This window comes from Sinocyclocheilus rhinocerous, unplaced genomic scaffold (assembly GCF_001515625.1).
Source record: "Sinocyclocheilus rhinocerous isolate Xijiao unplaced genomic scaffold, SAMN03320098_v1.1 scaffold887, whole genome shotgun sequence".
Taxonomy (NCBI): Eukaryota; Metazoa; Chordata; class Actinopteri; order Cypriniformes; family Cyprinidae; genus Sinocyclocheilus; species Sinocyclocheilus rhinocerous.
Window position 1 is genome coordinate 1,099,295 of NW_015634028.1, and position 18,940 is coordinate 1,118,234.

The 18,940-nt window shown below is 36.7% G+C and overlaps 1 protein-coding gene across 1 annotated transcript in view; it reads left to right on the forward strand.

The window, feature by feature from the left end:
- Positions 1 to 8,923: 8,923 nt before the first annotated feature.
- galnt13 (polypeptide N-acetylgalactosaminyltransferase 13) overlaps positions 8,924 to 18,940 on the forward strand; it is a 77,277-nt gene continuing 67,260 nt past the window's right edge. The window contains exons 1-2 of the mRNA XM_016559121.1: positions 8,924 to 9,347; positions 16,855 to 17,099. Coding sequence (XP_016414607.1) covers positions 16,958 to 17,099 — 142 coding nt within the window. The 5' untranslated portion in view covers positions 8,924 to 9,347; positions 16,855 to 16,957. The remainder of the gene's footprint in view (positions 9,348 to 16,854; positions 17,100 to 18,940) is intronic.

Here is an 18,940-nt window from a genome sequence, read left to right on the forward strand (position 1 = left end):
ATATATCGTCAGGAGTCACGGGTATTAATTTTGTGTTGCTTAAAGGCAGGGTATGTGATTTTTCAAAAACACTTTAGAAAACTGATTCGGGCCGAATAGCAAAACAAACTTGTAGCCAATCAGCAATAAGGGGCGTGTCTACTCGTGATGTGGAGGAGAGGGCGTTCAGTGCACAGGACGGACATTAGCCGAGCTGGGACGGACATTAGCCGAGCGACAGAAAGATAGAGATGGTGGATAAAAAAACTAAAGAGGAAAACGTCTGCGGAAGGATAAGGCAAGAAGTAGGACCCGTGTAAATATCGGATCAGCTTTCCAGCGCTGGAGAGAACTCAAGGAGCGGAGGCCTGTGATCGGACGCCGAGGTTGCTTTGTTTCTTCTCAATAGGTGAGTAACACCGTTACTCTAGAGTAGCTACAACAGCTAAAGTCTGCCTACACTGGACGCGATCAAACCACCGTTGAAAACCATTTGAAATGTGTGTCAGCACGTCATAAATAGAACCCGGCAGCAGTTTTCTGTTGGGGATTTGTTGCGCCGCGCCGCTCACGTCCAATGTAGACACGGTGTAACATTGATTTTGCTTTGTTTCACAGAACTAATCGTTGCCTGGGTTGCGTACGTATATGTGGGGCGGAGCTATCAAAATAGGGGCAAGACCCTTTTGGGGTAGGGGCGTGTTTGTTTTGGTGATTTCAAATATCAACATTGGCTACCAGAAATCGCTTACTCTGCCTTTAATATGCTTTTATTTGACTATGAAAGTGACTGTAGCTGTTGTCTTGCATTTTATGAATCACGAAGGACCTTGATTTAAGATAAAAATCTTCTTAACTGTTCTACATAAGAAAAAAGACCTTGAATGGCCTGAGGGTCAGGTAAATTAACATCATATTTTCATTTTTAGGTGAACTATCCCTTTAACACCCACTGTAGAAAGAGATCAGAATTATTTTTTTACGTCTCGAGTCAAAATTCCTAAAAATCCAACTCCAACTCTTCCTAACAATCTTACAGTATTACTTGTGACAATTCTCTTTCTCAAAGGTACATGAAGAACACAGGACCAGATGATGGCTCTGTCACAGTGCCGTCTAGAGCTGTCAATCAACATCATGATCATTGATGAGCCCCGCTGGGCCTCTGAGCGTTTCTGCCAATCTGCTGATGGATGAGCTGGAGCTCAGGGCACTGTCATAATCATCACTCACCTCTGGAAAAAAAAAAAAAGAGAGACTTCCTCTGCACCCCTGTTTTTGTATCAGACACCAGTCTCTGAGGTCTACATGTTCCAATGTGACACCAGTGTCTAGATAATGATTCATTGTATATTTAGGGAAATGTGTTTAGATGTATTCATGCAGAATAATCATGAAACGATCGACTCCCCTCGTGTCAGCGCCGCCTCGTCCTTTCGATTGCCTCCCTGCCATCAGACTCATGACTGGAGCGGACATGACATGAGAAAGACAATATCTTCTCTATTTTAAGGCCAATTCACTCAGCCAGAAAGTCAGAGTTTCCTTCCATACCAAACATTACAACTCTGACAGAACAACTTCTTTTCAAGAGAAAGTTTACATGTCTACCTTTATAAAAAAGTACATTTCAGCATACTTTTAAAAACAGTACCTGTTACAGAAATAGCATACTTTAAAAAAATATACTTGTGCAAACTGAAAGTAATGTTTTCAGACACTTAATTGCATGCTATTTAAATGTATTTGAATTCGATTTAATGTTGCATTGGTTGAACTTAGCAGTGCTTCTTGACCCACTTAAGTAAGACTTAAGTACATATTTATGTAATTTCATAATTACTTTTATTGTCTTTGAAATTTTGTACTGACAATGTACTGACAAGCATTTATTGTAAACAACAATATACATTAATGTTATATATTAACACTTCTGTTATGTATTTAAATATATTTGCAGTTACACATTTATAATATGAACTTGCATTTTAGGACATTTAAAATATATTAACTAACTTTTAATAACACACTCAAAGTTAAAATTGCAATCAAGTACTTATGTGTTTTAGTTGGTTAATCAACATGACAAGCATGACAAAAGATTATTAAAACATAATCATTTAAAATGTACTTTAAAGTTAAACGTTTCATTTGACGTTATTAAGTGCGCATTTTAAAAGTGTGTTTAAGTGAACAGGCATGAAAGTGTGATCTTTTTTAACATGGATACATTTGCAGGGCTCACTTCTGTTGCATTACACCCCAAATAAAGTAAATGTTCATGGACAAAAAGCATGTCCTAATAATAATGCTCCCACTTTCTGTCATGTAAAAATAAATATGCTCTAAATCCACAGTATGAGGTGCACATTAAGTGCCCTGGAAGTATGAATGCAAATCACTCAAATAGAGTCAGCTAATGAGTATTGTGGCCTTTTAGTTTTTTGTTTTTTTCTTGTGGACACCTGGGATCTTCAATATTTAGACAGAATCAAAAATTAACAACACTCTGAATATTTACGTATCTCTCACGGGAAGTGCAAAATCACGATTGTACAAACAGGCCGGTTCTCTCTGTTAAAGTTGATGTCACTGCATAGTGTCTGGCTCAGTTTCTGATGCGGCTGCTGCAGAATTATTCATTGTGACGTTAACAAGCTCTCGGCTCTCACAGACACTCTTATAAATAGATGTGTCTTAAAAGTGGCAGGCCTTTTTCATCAACAGCCCTCCGCCTGCCCTGGTAAACACATTTAGAAGAGATTTACCCATTCGTGCAGACTAATTTAGTCTAATCTTGGTGATATCAACATAATGACAAATTACCAGTCTATGCTTACACATTAAAACAGAAACATCATGATTATTGATGGCCACGCTGAAACAGGATGGGCTGTGTTGCTGTCTGATTAGGTAACAGCTAACTGAATTTAATTAGTTTACCTTTGAACTCAAACCACTGATGAATTCCATTTAATTATCCAAACCCGAGCAACAGAAAGCCCATTTTACCTGCTTATGAAATGCACTACTGCACTGCTTAATTGTGCATTCAAACAAACAATCCACAAACTTGAAATAAATGATCACCTAAATAATTTATATGCTGTTATTTAAGTTGTGGATAATTAGAAACGGCAAATGATTATCATCTTCTTTGTAAAAGCTTTGGGACTTCCATACTTGCCTTAGATTTATCTTGTCTGAAAAAAAGGTCTGTCAGTGTATTGCGTGTATAATTGTCTTATAGAGTGGTATTTATAAATGTCCCCAAATATCTTACTGTGTGCAGGGCAGGAAGACTGAAAAGGACAGGCACAAACAGACGTTAAAGGAAAATACATACTGCTTATTGTTCAGCACCACTTCCTGTTATATCAGTCAGCATGCTGTTAGTTAAATAACAGTGACAATAAACAATTTTATATAGGCTTTAATAGAAAAGGTTCCCTTTGCCGCAGCAATACTGGATATGTGAGACTTTAAATTTACGTCAACATGGATGTCAGAATAAAATCTAAAACTAAAATGTACTGTAACACATTAACAAACTATATTTATTGACACTTGTTTCAAATTAAGGTGAATATGTGATGTTTTACCTTAAGGATACACTTGTTCTGACCCTTAAAAACTAATTTAGTCTAATCTTGGTGATATCAACATAATGACAAATTACCAGTCTATGCTTACACATTAAAACAGAAACATCATGATTATTGATGGCCACGCTGAAACAGGATGGGCTGTGTTGCTGTCTGATTAGGTAACAGCTAACTGAATTTAATTAGTTTACCTTTGAACTCAAACCACTGATGAATTCCATTTAATTATCCAAACCCGAGCAACAGAAAGCCCATTTTACCTGCTTATGAAATGCACTACTGCACTGCTTAATTGTGCATTCAAACAAACAATCCACAAACTTGAAATAAATGATCACCTAAATAATTTATATGCTGTAATTTAAGTTGTGGATAATTAGAAACGGCAAATGATTATCATCTTCTTTGTAAAAGCTTTGGGACTTCCATACTTGCCTTAGATTTATCTTGTCTGAAAAAAAGGTCTGTCAGTGTTTGCGTGTATAATTGTCTTATAGAGTGGTATTTATAAATGTCCCCAAATATCTTACTGTGTGCAGGGCAGGAAGACTGAAAAGGACAGGCACAAACAGACGTTAAAGGAAAATACATACTGCTTATTGTTCAGCACCACTTCCTGTTATATCAGTCAGCATGCTGTTAGTTAAATAACAGTGACAATAAACAATTTTATATAGGCTTTAATAGAAAAAGTTCCATTTGCCGCAGCAATACTGGATATGTGAGACTTTAAATTTACGTCAACATGGATGTCAGAATAAAATCAAAAACTAAAATGTACTGTAACACATTAACAAACTATATTTATTGACACTTGTTTTAAATTAAGGTGAATATGTGATGTTTTACCTTAAGGATACACTTGTGAGCCAAGATCATTTAAAAATACATATTAGACACCGTTAATGTGTTCACCTGAGATCAGTGCCCCCTTAGTGGCTAAGCAGGGAAATTTCACACCTAAACACTGATTTGAAACAAAATATTAAGCTTATTGTAAAGGTTAAAAAGTTTAATGAAGTACACTTTTAAAAGTCTACTTCATACTAAAAAAAACCCACCTTTTTGATGCATTGACGTCAAATATATTTCTAGCAATTTTATTGCAAAATATGTCAGTATACACAGCTATTTTAAATTTGAATTAAGAAAAAGTATTTTTGCAGCCATATGGTATAATTACCTACCAGCAGGGCCTAAATGCCATGCTAAACCTTGCCTTCTTGGTTTCTAAAGAAAGTATATCAGATATCACTGAAATGTACATTTATTTTATTTATTTACTTATTTATTTATTTACTTATTTATTATGAGCTGAAAAAACTGAGAAAACTGGAGATCTATAAATACTTGTTTTTTTTTTCTTCTGAAAAATCGTTTGAAAGAATTTTATTTAAATTTGAAAGACTAGCTGTGGGTATACCACAACATGTTTTACAAAATAACCAAGGCAGTTCAATAAAAACCTTTATTTTGTGGAAAACACAGTGATCAAAATGAGAGAACAGTAACCGCTGTAGCACGAAAGAAGATTACAACTACATTTCTGGAGGGTTACAGCTGTCAGAAATGAGTAGGAAGTGTAGAGGCCCCTGCTTTGAGTGACTTCAGCACATCTGCGGCCGCAGGACATCACTAGTTTCTCACACTGCGCTGGTGTGATCTTGGTCCACTCTTCTTCTACTCTCTTCCATAGTTCGGTAACTTTGTTGCCAAGGATTTTCCAGAGATTATCAGTTGGGTTTAGATCAGGACTCTGGGCCGGCCATTTCATTATTTCAGTGTTCTTGGCTTCAAGGAACTGCTTTAACTGTTTTGCAGTGTGACAGGGAGCATTGTCCTGCATGAAAATTGCAGGCTGATTGGGAAATGGTTGCAGGGAAGAAACCGCATGTTGCTGAAGAAGGTTCTTGTAAACATTTGCATTCATCATGCCATATAACTGTATAAGAGGCCCAACTCCTGCTGCAGAAAACATCCGCCAAACCACGACACTTCCTCCTCCACCTTTCACTGACTTCTCCACACAACATGCTCCTCAGCAAAGGTGAGCTTAGCCTTTTGATTATTTCTGCTGATGAGAGGCTTGCTCACGGCCAATGTTGGGCAAGTTACTCTGAAAATTTTATTAAATTACTGATTACTTAATATTACGTAATCTCCTTATAAAAGTAATCACGTTACTGTTCTGATTACTTTATTTCAAAAGTAATTAGTAATTAGTTACATTACTAGTTACGTTATTTTTTTCTCCATGAAATTCATGAAATCCCAGCATACACGCTCCCGATAAATATTTGTTATTAAAGCATCAACATTCACAGAACAGTTCTTTTTAACTAAAGGAAGCGGCTGCTGCGTGGCATGGTTTGGTATGGCAGAATACCAGCAAAGAGCGCTGCAGTTATAATCTCTAAAAGACATCTCAGTTCATCGCAATCTCACAAATCTGTTCTAACACAATAAATATAAGCATAATGAATCATTCATAATGTCTACAATTCGAGTGTTATAATGAGAGGATTCGTGAGCACGCAAATTTCAGCACTCAACGCTGCAAACACGTGTTACAGCCTAAATAGAAACTCTGTATAAACTTGCACCTGTTAATCGTTTATATTTTATATTAGTTCATGTTGCTTTTGTGCAATAGATGAATAACAATTTATTTGTTTTAGATATTTTATATTTTTAGATATTTCTATTTTGCGGGAGTCTCGTGAATCATTTTATTCTCCCGTATCCCGCACACACCCGAGTGTCTCTCACTCGCCTATCAAGTCTTGTCCCGCGCCAAACTCTGTTGCGTCGGGTCTCGCGGGAGAGCAGCTCTCTAATCCACGCACTTGAATCAACAGTGCGTGGGCTACATCCTTTTTACAGGCAGAGTGCGCTTTCAGTCTCACTTCTCTTAAATGTGCCGAGACAGATCCTTACCCCGTTCAGAACTGAACTGGCAAGCAATTCCAGCTGCAGTGTTGAACCGATTCCCCATGGAGAGTCTCCGCATTATCCTGTCTTCCCATGCATTTGTCTTACATGGATGACCAGTCTTTTTTTGGGGACTTGAATGAATTAGTTGCATTGTAAAGCTGTGATATTCTATCAATCACAGATTTAGAATGAGGTTTTCTTGCAGTGGCTGAAAGTGTCATCCTTTTAGCCTTCATTTGGACAACCTGCTGTCGCAGGGTTTCAGTCACCTTAGAGCGGCCCACCATCTTGAAATCTCAGTGAAAATTAGAGGAATGCTGCCAGTTAAATAGGTTTGTCATATAATTATGTGATATAATTCTCTAATTTTGATCAGAGTTCTTTTTCAAATATCTCATGCTTTAGAATACAATTAATTTATGAAATATGCTTAAAAAACTGCCCTTCTACTCATGTTAGGATAACTTCAAATAGGACTAAGCAGTGACCTTGAAATATAGGATATATGACAGTGCTGTGTTTGAGTATTCATCAGGCAAATGCTTCAGGTGGACAGACAGTAGTCAGGACTCAGGAGTCATACAGTGAAACATCTTTAACTCACTGAAAACTCTTTAAGATTATATTTGAGGAAAAATAAAATAATAGATAGCAAAATAACCACACAATGGATGCAGTAATTAATGTCGTTTCTGTCTTTTGGTCAACTTGTCTTTTAAATTTGGTCTATATTTCATTATTTTATTCAATTCTGATTGGTTAATTGGAATGCTGTTCCAGGATCAACAAGGATGCTGATCCAGGAACATGTTGTACTTGGGGAAATCACGGTCACCATGCGGGTCACTGGAAGACACTAGGGCTGATGTGGTTCATGAAAAGACAGTGAGGATGATGATGGTCACAAGAAGACATTGGGACTGGTGAGGATCATCAGAAAGCACTGAGGCTGGTGAGGGTCACTGGAAAACACATTGTGTTTTATTGTCTCTTTGAATGAAACAAATCTACTGATGTTTGTACATATATATACAGTATATATATATATATATATATTATTTTTTTTTCTCACAAATGATTAAGTGAAAAGGAAAAGGTGACATTGCAGATTTTTATTATCCCAACAATCATATAATTTCTGTCACAATTGTATATTTCCGAACATTCCTTTGCAAATACTGTAACAATCCAGTGAGATGTTTGCATGAGTCCTGCAACAGATGGCATGACCCACACACCATCAAGTCACTGAGTCAATCTGGGATTACATGAAGAGACAGAAGCAACTGAGACAGACTAAATGTTTAGAAGCCATTGGACCATTGGATAAATCTCCATGCAAAACTACTGCACTGTAAAAAAAGAAAAAAAAAAGAAAAATGTTTTATGCATTTGTAAAATGTTATAAAGTAAGGATGTTTGTTTTGTTTTTTTAAATAATGTCATATATACATTTGATCAATTAAGTTATATTACCTAATTCAAATCAATATTTGGTATGGCCACACTTTTTTCTTAGGTACATTTGCAGGCAGTTTTAAAGGTACTTTGCAGGTAAATCAATATTTGCTCAGAATTTTATATTTAAACCATTAATCTCATAACATTATTTATGCAACTGCAGTGTAAATGCAACTGAGCTGCAATAAACATGTGAAGCTTTGGAAATCACTGAAACCTGTTTTTTTTTTCTTCTTCTTCTTCCTGTGGTTCCGACCAAACACTATAGAAAATAGAAAATGCGGAACAGTCAGAACAGGTTAAGTTGGTTATTTTTAATATAACAGCGTTTCATTTCTCTTGCATACAGCAGGTGTCGCTGCTGGACCTCTACATTTTACTCTGGAGAACAAATGCGCACCATATATGGCGAATTCCAATTATCAATTATGTCTTACCAGTTATGTATAAAATTAAATATAATTACTGTCATAATTAGTAGGCTAAGAAATAAACGATATTTGATCAAAATATGCTGTTAACACATTTTAGCATGTCCTCAAGTAAAAAGGATGTAAAAACAGGTGATGCAATCAATTAATATATATAATACGAATTAGTTTTGTAAATAATAAATGGTAATGGATTTTATGGATTAAGTAATGCAGGTTCTAACTGAATACAAAAAGAGCACCCATATATATATATTTTTGTAACATTTAATCATTGAAGGAAACCATGGATTTTTGTAGCAGAAAAATATAACATTATCCAGAATCTTAATGACTTCTTCTTCTTCTTAATGATTGGTAATAATAACGCCATGCATCAGAAGTACAATGATTGTCTTTTTCCTCAGCGAGAGAGCGGTCATAAGAAATAGCCTACATGTACCAGATGTCCTCAGCGCACTTGCGCATTGGTGTCTTCAAATGGACACGCCTCTTGTCTCCAGTCATCCTAAATCCAAAATAGCCCAAACGGAACGATACCGACATCACATGAAACCATTTGTGAGAGGAGACAAATGTTTATTCAGATGCAGTCATAACCCGAGACCTGGCATACGACACACAGCTCCAGCTTTCGTGTCTGATTCCAGGGATGACATCTGGCCAGTGATGCAGAGGGCATAATGCATGCGGCATCATTGGTCACAGAGACACTGCTGAAAGGGACAGCTCGAGATTTTTTGGGCTAAATAAATCCGGCCTGTTATTTTTATTCATTTATTCATATTTAACCGGGACTATGTCGTTGTTCGGTGTTCACACTCGTAACAAGAGAGATACGCATGAAATCGCATTGGAATTATAAATAAGAGGAAATAGACGCAACACGTTGTTGGCTGGTCATCAGGGGCTCAAGGTGTCATTCAGTCTTCATTCAGTAAGTACAGAAGTGTCATTGCCTTAAATGTGAATCGCTTCCTTAAGTAATAAGCGCACATGTCAGCATCTGTCCTGCACGATCCAAAACCAAAGACATCCAAGCTACAAAAAAACAAACAAACACCTAATGCAGGTTATTAATTTATTTAGCCTATTTATTTATTTATTATGGATTAACATTTAAACTTGCGCTTCTGGGGCTTGTACAATTTACAAATCCACATTTACCTGTACATACCACCGTGGCATAATTGACATTTTAACCAATTTCGTGTTTTGTTTTTAAATGACTGAGCAGTGATGAGTGTTGATGTTTAGCTCGTGACAAAGTACAGCGGTATCGCTATGCTAGAAATAGGGGTTAATTCAGAACAATTGGGTCTCAGTCATCTCAGTGTCAAAAAAGTGTCCCAATTTGCCTGGATTTATTAAGCTGACAAAAGATGCCGTTCTTAGTTAAAGGGGTCATATGATGCGATTTCATTTTTTCCTTTCTCTTTGAAAACCTTTTTGAACATTGTGAAAATTCATGCTTAACAAAGCAACCAGCAACAATCATTTTATGTTGCTTTGTTAAGCATGGATTTTTTTTTTTTAAGATATAATATAACCGGAGCATTCTTTTTTTGTTTCATTGTAACTAGAAAATATTGTTAAAAATCCAGCTTTATGTCAGTTTGTGACTTTTATGACATTCCGTGTAAGACCTTGTTTCATTTTCATTTATTGCTTGCACATTTTGCTGTATGTGGTTGGATGATTTTTAGTCAATTAGATTGTTATTTTTATTTATTTATTTATTTGAATGTATGTTCAGAACATATAATTTGTATAATTTCCCTAGCTATCATTTATTCAGATAAAAATAAACAAATAAAATTTTGCGTGAAAAAAAAAATGCCTTAAGAAAAAATCTTGTTCGTCTTTAACCTGATGTGAAAGCAGCTGATTCCGGAAGTCAAGCACATGTTCTGCCACTGAAACTTCCTGAAGTGATTTTAGTGGAACTGAGCACTTTGTAAAAATAAATAAAGCACAATTAAAAGGCCATGCTTGAGGTTTAGTGTGTTTCTTAAAGGGGTCATATGATGTTGCTAAAAATAACATTATTTTGTGTATTTGGTTTAATGAAATGTGTTTATGCGGTTTAAGGTTAAAAAAACACGTTATTTTCCACATCCTGTACATTATTGTTTCTCCTCTTATGCCCCGCCTTTCTGAAACGCATCGATTTTTACAAAGCTCATCAGTCTGAAAAGCGAGGTGTGCTCTGATTGGCCAGCTATCCAGTGCGTTGTGATTGGCCGAATACCTCAAGCATGTGACGGAAATGTTACGCCCCTTAACATACTGTGATGCCCTGTCCGGCCGGCGTGTAACATAAAACCATGTCTGCATTTGTGATCGGAGAAATGACAAACAACAAGCGGTACTCTACACTGTTCAAATCTCGCGTTTGAATCATCAGTGGCAAATTCTTTAAATATAAAAAACGTACTTACAGTCTGTGAGTCAGAACAGCCGGCATTGTAGTCTACTCTACCAGGATCAGGAAACAGTCCTCCATAAAATGTGCTGCACACATCTGAATATTTGGGTTGAACTGTTCTGGAACAGTGTTGTAAATACAACTTAACCACTGATTTCTAGTCGTGTCCTCTTTTGGAAGACCAAACAAAGTAGTTTCGCTTTCACAATGAAACACAGCGTCACACGAGTGACGCCTTGAGTGAGCGGAGGCCGGTGAGCTTGAAAACGGCGCGGCCGGCGGATTCGACGAAGGAGCATCCAGCGAGCTTGTGGCAACCACATGTGACGACCCCGGGTTTCGTCCACGGTGAAAGCCGATCCGGCGATCCACAGCGCGAAGTTGATGTATTTCCTCAGCGACCAGCACGGATCAGCTCCAGGCATGACGAAGCGATATCGTCCTCTTTTGGAAGGCCAAACAAAGTAGTTTCGCTTCCACAACGAAACACAGCGTCTACACGGCATGGCGGCGGCGGCAACAACAATACTACAGCGAGAATAAAAGTTTCTAAAACATGCTCGCTCTGTCAGATATATAGACTGTAGATATTAGGGTATTTGTGTCATAAAACACTTCTTTGTCTTGTTTGGCAGTTTAAATGTTCGATAACAAAAACTGACTTTGGAAAATGTCAGCAAATATAAGCTAATGATCTCACTGATCTTATGTCTGCATGTGAACATTTATTCAATTGCATAATTAAGGCAACTTGTTCTATGTGAGTTCTGCTTATTTGACATTTGACATTGCGACAATGTCTTAAAATTCTGCATAGCTAAAATGGTCTCTTTGTTATTAGTAAACTCGACTAAAAGACTTTGCAAAGGCCCAATGTTTAGTGAAAGCCTCTTAATTAAGACCCAATCAATGCTTTCCTTGGGCTTTGAGTTTCAGGAGACTACTAATAATAATAGCTTAGACGTAACTGTACTCCCCAGTCTGAAGGGCTGAGTTTTAAGACTTTACACCAGTCTGCTGGCTAATTGAATCTGTAAAAGAAATCAAACAATACGGACATTTAAAAGCGAAGGAGCCTGGAATATTTCAGCGAATTCAATTTCACACTTATTCTTTTATTAATTTTTTAACTTGTCAAAGAAAATGTGATTACCTTTTACCAAGTCTACACTGGATAAGAGCATGACGTTGCTTAGAAAGTAAACTCATCATAATAAATGAAGTTGTCTATACTGGAGTCCCGAAATAAAACAGACGCAGACCCATTCTATTTCTGAAGGACTACATCCGTCTACACTGCTACATCCGACAACAGGACAAATAGATTTGAAATGTTCACACTGATGTATCCATACAGCCCTAAGACTTTGCATTGCATTGCTTTGCTTAAATTGATGCGCCCGGTAACTATGTAGATGTGAATGTGTTCTGAGTTGTTTTTGAGAGGTGTTGATAAGTTGCTAAGGTGTTCTGGTTGGTTGCTAGGGCAATGGTAAGCAGTTGCTTACTGGCCCAGGTCAACATTTTCTGCTTTCACAAGTACCTTGAGACATTTTTCATTTTTACTATATTTTTTAATCAGATCAATGTAGCCTTGTTGAGCATAAGAGAATTCTTTCAAAAACATTCAAACATCTTACTGACCCTAAATTGTAGAACAGTAGTGTGGGTATGTTGGTTTGTAGTATGAATACCTTCCTGGAAATACTGCATCCACCAAATTAGCATTGTCCTTTGACCCAGATGCTCTTTGATATTTGATACTCAAAACAACAGTGAAAGTAATTTGTAAAATTTTTGAATTTGATGACTCGGGTTCAAATCTATAGGATTTTTCCCAGGTGAAAACATTTAGTTGTGATTGTTTTCTAACACTATAAGAAAAGTTTGGCCCAAATGTACTGTGTTCATATGAAGGAATTTTCTCTATTGATTTTACACAGGTATTTTACCTATATTTAAATTTTTTCCCATACATTCCACATCAAACCACACGATTTGAGGTATCATTCATGCATGTAACACAAACGGTGCTGGATGAGTTATGTGTCAAAATTTGTTTGTTGAGATCTATAAACCTAAAGATGAGCAATAGTAAAGCCCAAAGTATACTTTGGCCGTCCGTGTGGCTTTTCATTATCTGCGTTATAAACCTGTAAAAATGTCCCTAAATTCTAATTAAAATATTCTCAAGGATTGTTAACAAATACATGCTTGACAGATTGGTTACTAAAAATATATAATTTGTACAGATCTTGAACAGTGCTTGAACAAGCCAAGGACAGTGATATTCATCACGACTGGAGCTTTTCAATGGTTTGGTGAGGCCTGTTAACTCAGCTATTCCTGAGGGAAGTTCATTCTGGTGTCGAGCAGATGCTCAACAACATCTGTGATCAAATCTGAGATTACAGCCTGTTTGCTTGTGCTGTGAGCATTTTGATTCAATTATATGAGTCAGATGACTGATTCTTTTCATGACTAGTTAGGCCCATTTTATTGCCATGTTGGGTTTTATATTGTCAGGGAATTTCTTACATAACTCATGATAAAGTCTTTATAGTTGTATTTTTTAAAGATTAACACTTTAAGGACCCATTAGTTAGCGATAACTAACAACAAGCAATTAATCTGATACAGTATTTAATCATATTTGTTAATGTTAGTTAATAAAAATGCAACTGTTAATCAGCTAACATTGCATTGTTAGTTCATGTTAGCTCAGGTCCCTTAAATAACAATAACAGACAGATTTTAATAATGTATTGCTAAATGTTGAAATTAACATTAACTAAGATTTAAATGCTTTAGAAGTATTGTTAGTTCATGTTAACATTAGTTATAATGTCGTCTAGTAATGTTAACAAATCAAACCTTATTGTAAAGTGTGTAACGAATCAGCTCATGGGAAATATGAATAATTAATCATAACTAGTTATAATTAATTATGAATATTTTAGATCCGCTGTATATATTTACTTGACCTCTCAGGGTCAACTGTCTTGTCAATTCTAAGAACGTTAATTTCCTGGTTAAGGGAAATAACTTCCTTACTGTACAATTCTACAAAAGCTTGTACAAAACACAAAATAAAATCCAGGCCTGGTCCTCTCTCGTCTTTCCCTGTCGTCACTCCTCCTTTATATCCTTCCGGAGCTCCTCCGTGAGACTCGAGACCGGTGAGTGGTGCAGGTGTCGCTCATTATCCATTAACTCCACCGGCCTCGCTCCGTTCCCACGGCTCTCGACCCCGCCCCCCTCGTCACAAATTTGTACAATTTTACAATTGTTATCTTCTTATAGAATCTGTTTTTTTTTCTTTCTCCATATTAGCTAGGGTAGATTGTTGGTACAATAGATGATGGGTAGTTTGTATCTTGTGAAGCTACACTGGCAGACATGGTGTGTTGTCAAACATATTTAAGAATGTTAATTCTCAGACTCATTGGAAGTACATGCCTGTTGTTATTATAATATTACATCGCTTCTCTCGCATTTCCAACCCGATCTCATGAAAGTGCGTATAAATAGTAAGCCAAATAAAAACGAAAACTCGTGGTATTGCTACGCAATGGGTAAGTTTAGGGTTGTGGGGTAGATGCGTATCATATGTACGCAAAAACTGCGTATCATATGCACGCCAACAAATTTCGTATCATATGCACGTGAAAACTGCGTATTATATGCACGCCAAACACATGCGTATCATATGCACGCCAAAGTCCATTTTTGCGTATCAATACCACGAGTTTTCGTTTTTATTATGGCTTGTTAACTGAGGGGGGTTACAGAGTATTTGTTAAATATAAAAACAAAATATATATTGTGTGTTTGAGTGGTCCAGACGCTACAAGTGTTACCTTTTAAAGATACATTTCTAGTTCAACGAGAGTTCACAGCGTTTGAGACGTGCTGTTTTATTACCACAGTCAATCAAGCAAAGGTCATGTGTACAATAATGGACTAAAATTGGAAGTCTATGGGGAACGTCATTGGACAGGATAGATGTAAAAATACACATTGTTTCAAAAGTACAGCCACGGGACTTTTCTGCAACACTAAATAATTTATGTAAGCACTTTAACAAACTGCACATTCCTGTTTTAACCATCTGGAATTTCCTGTCCAGTAGACTTTAAATTAAGTGTATTACTGCAAACATGGTTGTTGTTTATTTAAAAAAAACTGAGGGCCAAATCCAAATAATTTCTCTGGTAATCGACAGCACATCACAGATGCTGTCCATACTGTATTTTGAAGATGAACTGTTCTTTTAATAATATCCATAAACATGTCTTAGTGCTATGAAACCATCTATTCTCTACCTGTCTTTGTTTGTTGGATAGCTTTTAATTTTACTCTTTCCAGTTTTCATTCTCAGCTTGTGCTTTTGAGTATATATAGAATGGATTCTGAAGTTTGTGTTCACTGTGTGCTGTCCAGGCGTTCCCTGGAGGAAAAGGACAGACAGTCTGGAGTGAGTGTACTGTTTCCAGACTGCAGGATAGAGCCTAGAGAAGAGAGAACAAGAGAAGCACTTCCTACAGTATAACAGGAGTGAGCTTATTGTGTCACATCCCTCGCTTGCAGCAGAGACATCAAAGTTGTAAAATAACAAAATACTACTACTACTACTAATAACTATTTATTTTTAATAGTAGCTGAGCTGTCTTCAAAATAGTTTAGTTTCTAGTGTTGAGCAACTTTTTCCGCCCATTAAGTAGTGTTAGTGTAGCGTAACTAAATGCTACATTGCTGTTGTTTATAATGAAGGGTTTGCAACTTTACAGCTAAGATACCTGGGGTAATAATCAAATATAATGAACTTTTGATAAACCTTCCATATTTAGTCTAATTTGGAGTCCAAGCAAAGTTTAAAGATGTTTACTGTTTTAAGTCAAACCAATTTACTGTTTTCATTGGAAAGTCCTATTTAATTTTGTAACGTTGTTTGTAGTCACGGGAAGAAGGAGGCGGGAACCGGCGAACATTTAAACAAACTTTAATAATAAAATAAACACAAAATAGGACCGGGCTCGCATTTCACAATGCTTTCAAAGTGAAATGTCCAGTGAAGCTAAAAGCGCATTCTGTTTTATTTGAAACAGCATGTGAAATCTATCAACTTTTTAAACCGCTAGTTGTTGAACGTATCCCAGCAGTTCGGAAATTAAATGTCCCGTAAGTGGCGCTAATAGGTTTATGCTGTACCAGGTGAGCTACCGAGCAAGTTTACTAGATCAGAAAAGCTACATATGTGATGCAAATGTCAAAATGTATTCATTTACAAATCATGCACTATGGTAAAAGTGATAATATGCACAAATCTGCAAAGGAATAAAGTTTGTTGTTTTTTTACTGCCTCTAGTGGTCCTTTAAGCTTGAAACGGCAATGAATATTTATGTTTTTGGAAAAATGTAGAGGCAGTGTTACTGTGGGGGTAACTAACTTAAGTACAAGGGGTGATATAATTACTTTTAAATCCAATTGCAATATTACTTAGGTAGACAGAGGTATTATTGTTATTATTATAATTATGTAATGGCCCTCAGAAGTCAAAGTTTTGAGAGGCCATAGTAATTACAGCATTTTTAGCAGGTTAACCAGCCAAATCTTGACCCCTGTAATAGTTCACCAGAGAGAAATTGGAATGCAAATCGCAAAACATGCAGTGCTTTTTGAATTCTGAACACAACAATCTGTGAATTCAAACTTTCATGGCTACAAGTACTTGCATTTATATACTTGCACACTCTATAGACACAAATTATTTGTATGAGAGTAGTTTTAAAACATCCGACTTTTACAATGAGTAGATAAATGACTCTGAAAAGAGAATCAGGGTTTATATCAGACCTGCCTGTTATACTGATCAGACTTGGTCTTTAACTCAGTTTGATGTTTTGGTATGAATCTTTTCTAAAGACTAAATGAATAGTGTATCTGGCTCTGTGTGGTCTGAGTTTTGCAAAGAAGGATCCAACTAATATTTATGCCTTTCTTGTCATCCTTCAGTGGGATGACGTCTCAGCGTGTGTCCTGTCACATCGCCCCCTGCCCCATCTCCTGTGTCCCTCTCATCTGTCCATCTGTGGGGTCCTGACGCCAGCAGGGGCTCATGAGACGCTTTGTGTACTGTAAGGTGGTGCTGACCACCTCTCTGGTCTGGGTGCTAGTGGACGTCTTCCTGCTGCTGTACTTCAGTGAGTGCAACAAATGCGACAACAAGAAGGACCACTCACTCCTGCCTGCGCTCAGAGGTGAGTCTGACCGTTTAACAGAACACAAAGTTTTATTATTTACCTGCAGGGGTGCAGGTGTCCACTCTTCATACTTTCTACCTATAGCAGCAGGAGCAGCGAGCGTGCCTTCAGTGCAGCTGGAATTGTTATAGAAGAAAGAAGGACTGGATTAAAACTAGGGCTGCCCAGACTAAAGATTTTTCTAGTCGACTAGTTGTTAATTTAAGCCAACTAATCACACATTTATATTTATTTTAATTACTTAAATATGTACCATAATGAATATAGCTTGCTGCAAAGCACCGACAAAAGTAATGAGTATGAACATGTCAGGGAAAAGAAATAGTAAGGAGATATTTTAATTATTTATTAATAAACTAGTGTTTTCTCTTTCAGTGTCAGCTCCAAAGATAAAGCTGACGATGCTGACTCGCTATCTCTGCAGTACAGGGATGCGCCTTTAGAGAGCATTTTCACATTATGAATAATTACATAATGAGAGTGTTTTTGTTTTCGATTTGAATTGGTTTGTTTTAAAGTAGACATTTCAATATCTCTATAGATATATTTCTCATGTCATTTAGGCAAGCACCCTATACACTATGTTTCGGTTCATTTTTTGTGACGCGCTCCAGTTCACGGAGACGAGAGGCATAAAGCGCATCCTGTTAGTTGTCTTTAATTTACAAAAGCACAACATTTTGTTGATATCGTGAGTATACACAAATAAAAGCTTTTACAGGGTGATGAATGATGTGTTACTCTTATCTGAGCAAAAATGATGGCGTATTTTAAGTTGTTTCCACTGTTAGCACAGGAAAAAATGCCAGTGATCACGCCGTGATCTATCTATACGTGATACTGCCTCCGTGTCATGCAGTAAGCGCACTTTTCGTTTGGGATTTTACTTTTTTTATTAGTCTAACTGTTGGAAACTCTTGGAAATAAGAATAGTCATGCCCTGTGTTGAAGCCTTGATGTTTGATGCATAGCCTAGGTGTAAGGTAAGACAACCTGCATGTTTTGTTTTATTTAGATTGTGTAGCCCTAATGATAATATTAAAATTAACATTGTGATATTCTTGAAGTGTTTTATATCTATTGTATAAAACATTACATTATATTTATATTTATTGTAGGCAAGTCAAGTGTTGATCCGAGGGGCTAAATTGATCGAACATGTTGTCAACTCGCTATTGGCTGCTGGCCGCTTGGTCGTCACTTTAAAAAACAAAGACTTTAATTTAACAAACAAAAAATGCTCCAAACATTTTTCTAAATTAACTTAATAAAGAAATGAAAATAAATATAACCACTTTGCCATTAAAAACAAAACTGAACTATTTTAATGGCTGCATAGGTTGCTGCATATATATATATATATATACTTTTTATTTATATAGCACCTTTCCAAAACCCAAGGTCACTTTACAAGTCAGGTTTAAGGAACAGAAACAGATAAACATCAAAACCAGAAGACAGATCACATAGCAAGAGCTGAAAGTAATATACAAAGACCACTTACAAAGTTAGATTAGAGATACATGAGAACGTAGATAAACATCCATAACAGGTTACAAATTACAGATTGAGAGCTGAAGAGTAATACTCAGAGAAAAAATGTGTTTTTAAGAGGTTTTTGAAGGAGAGAAGGGAGGATGCTTGACGGATGTTTTGGGGAAGAGCATTCCACGATCTGGGAGCCACAACACTGAAAGCTCTAGATCCCATAGTCACCAGACGAAACTTAGGGGTGACTAACAATCCCTCACTAGAAGATCGTAACGAGCGGGCAGGAACATAAGGCAGAAGTAAGTCAGATAAATATGTAGGACCAAGGTTATGGAGAGCTTTATAAG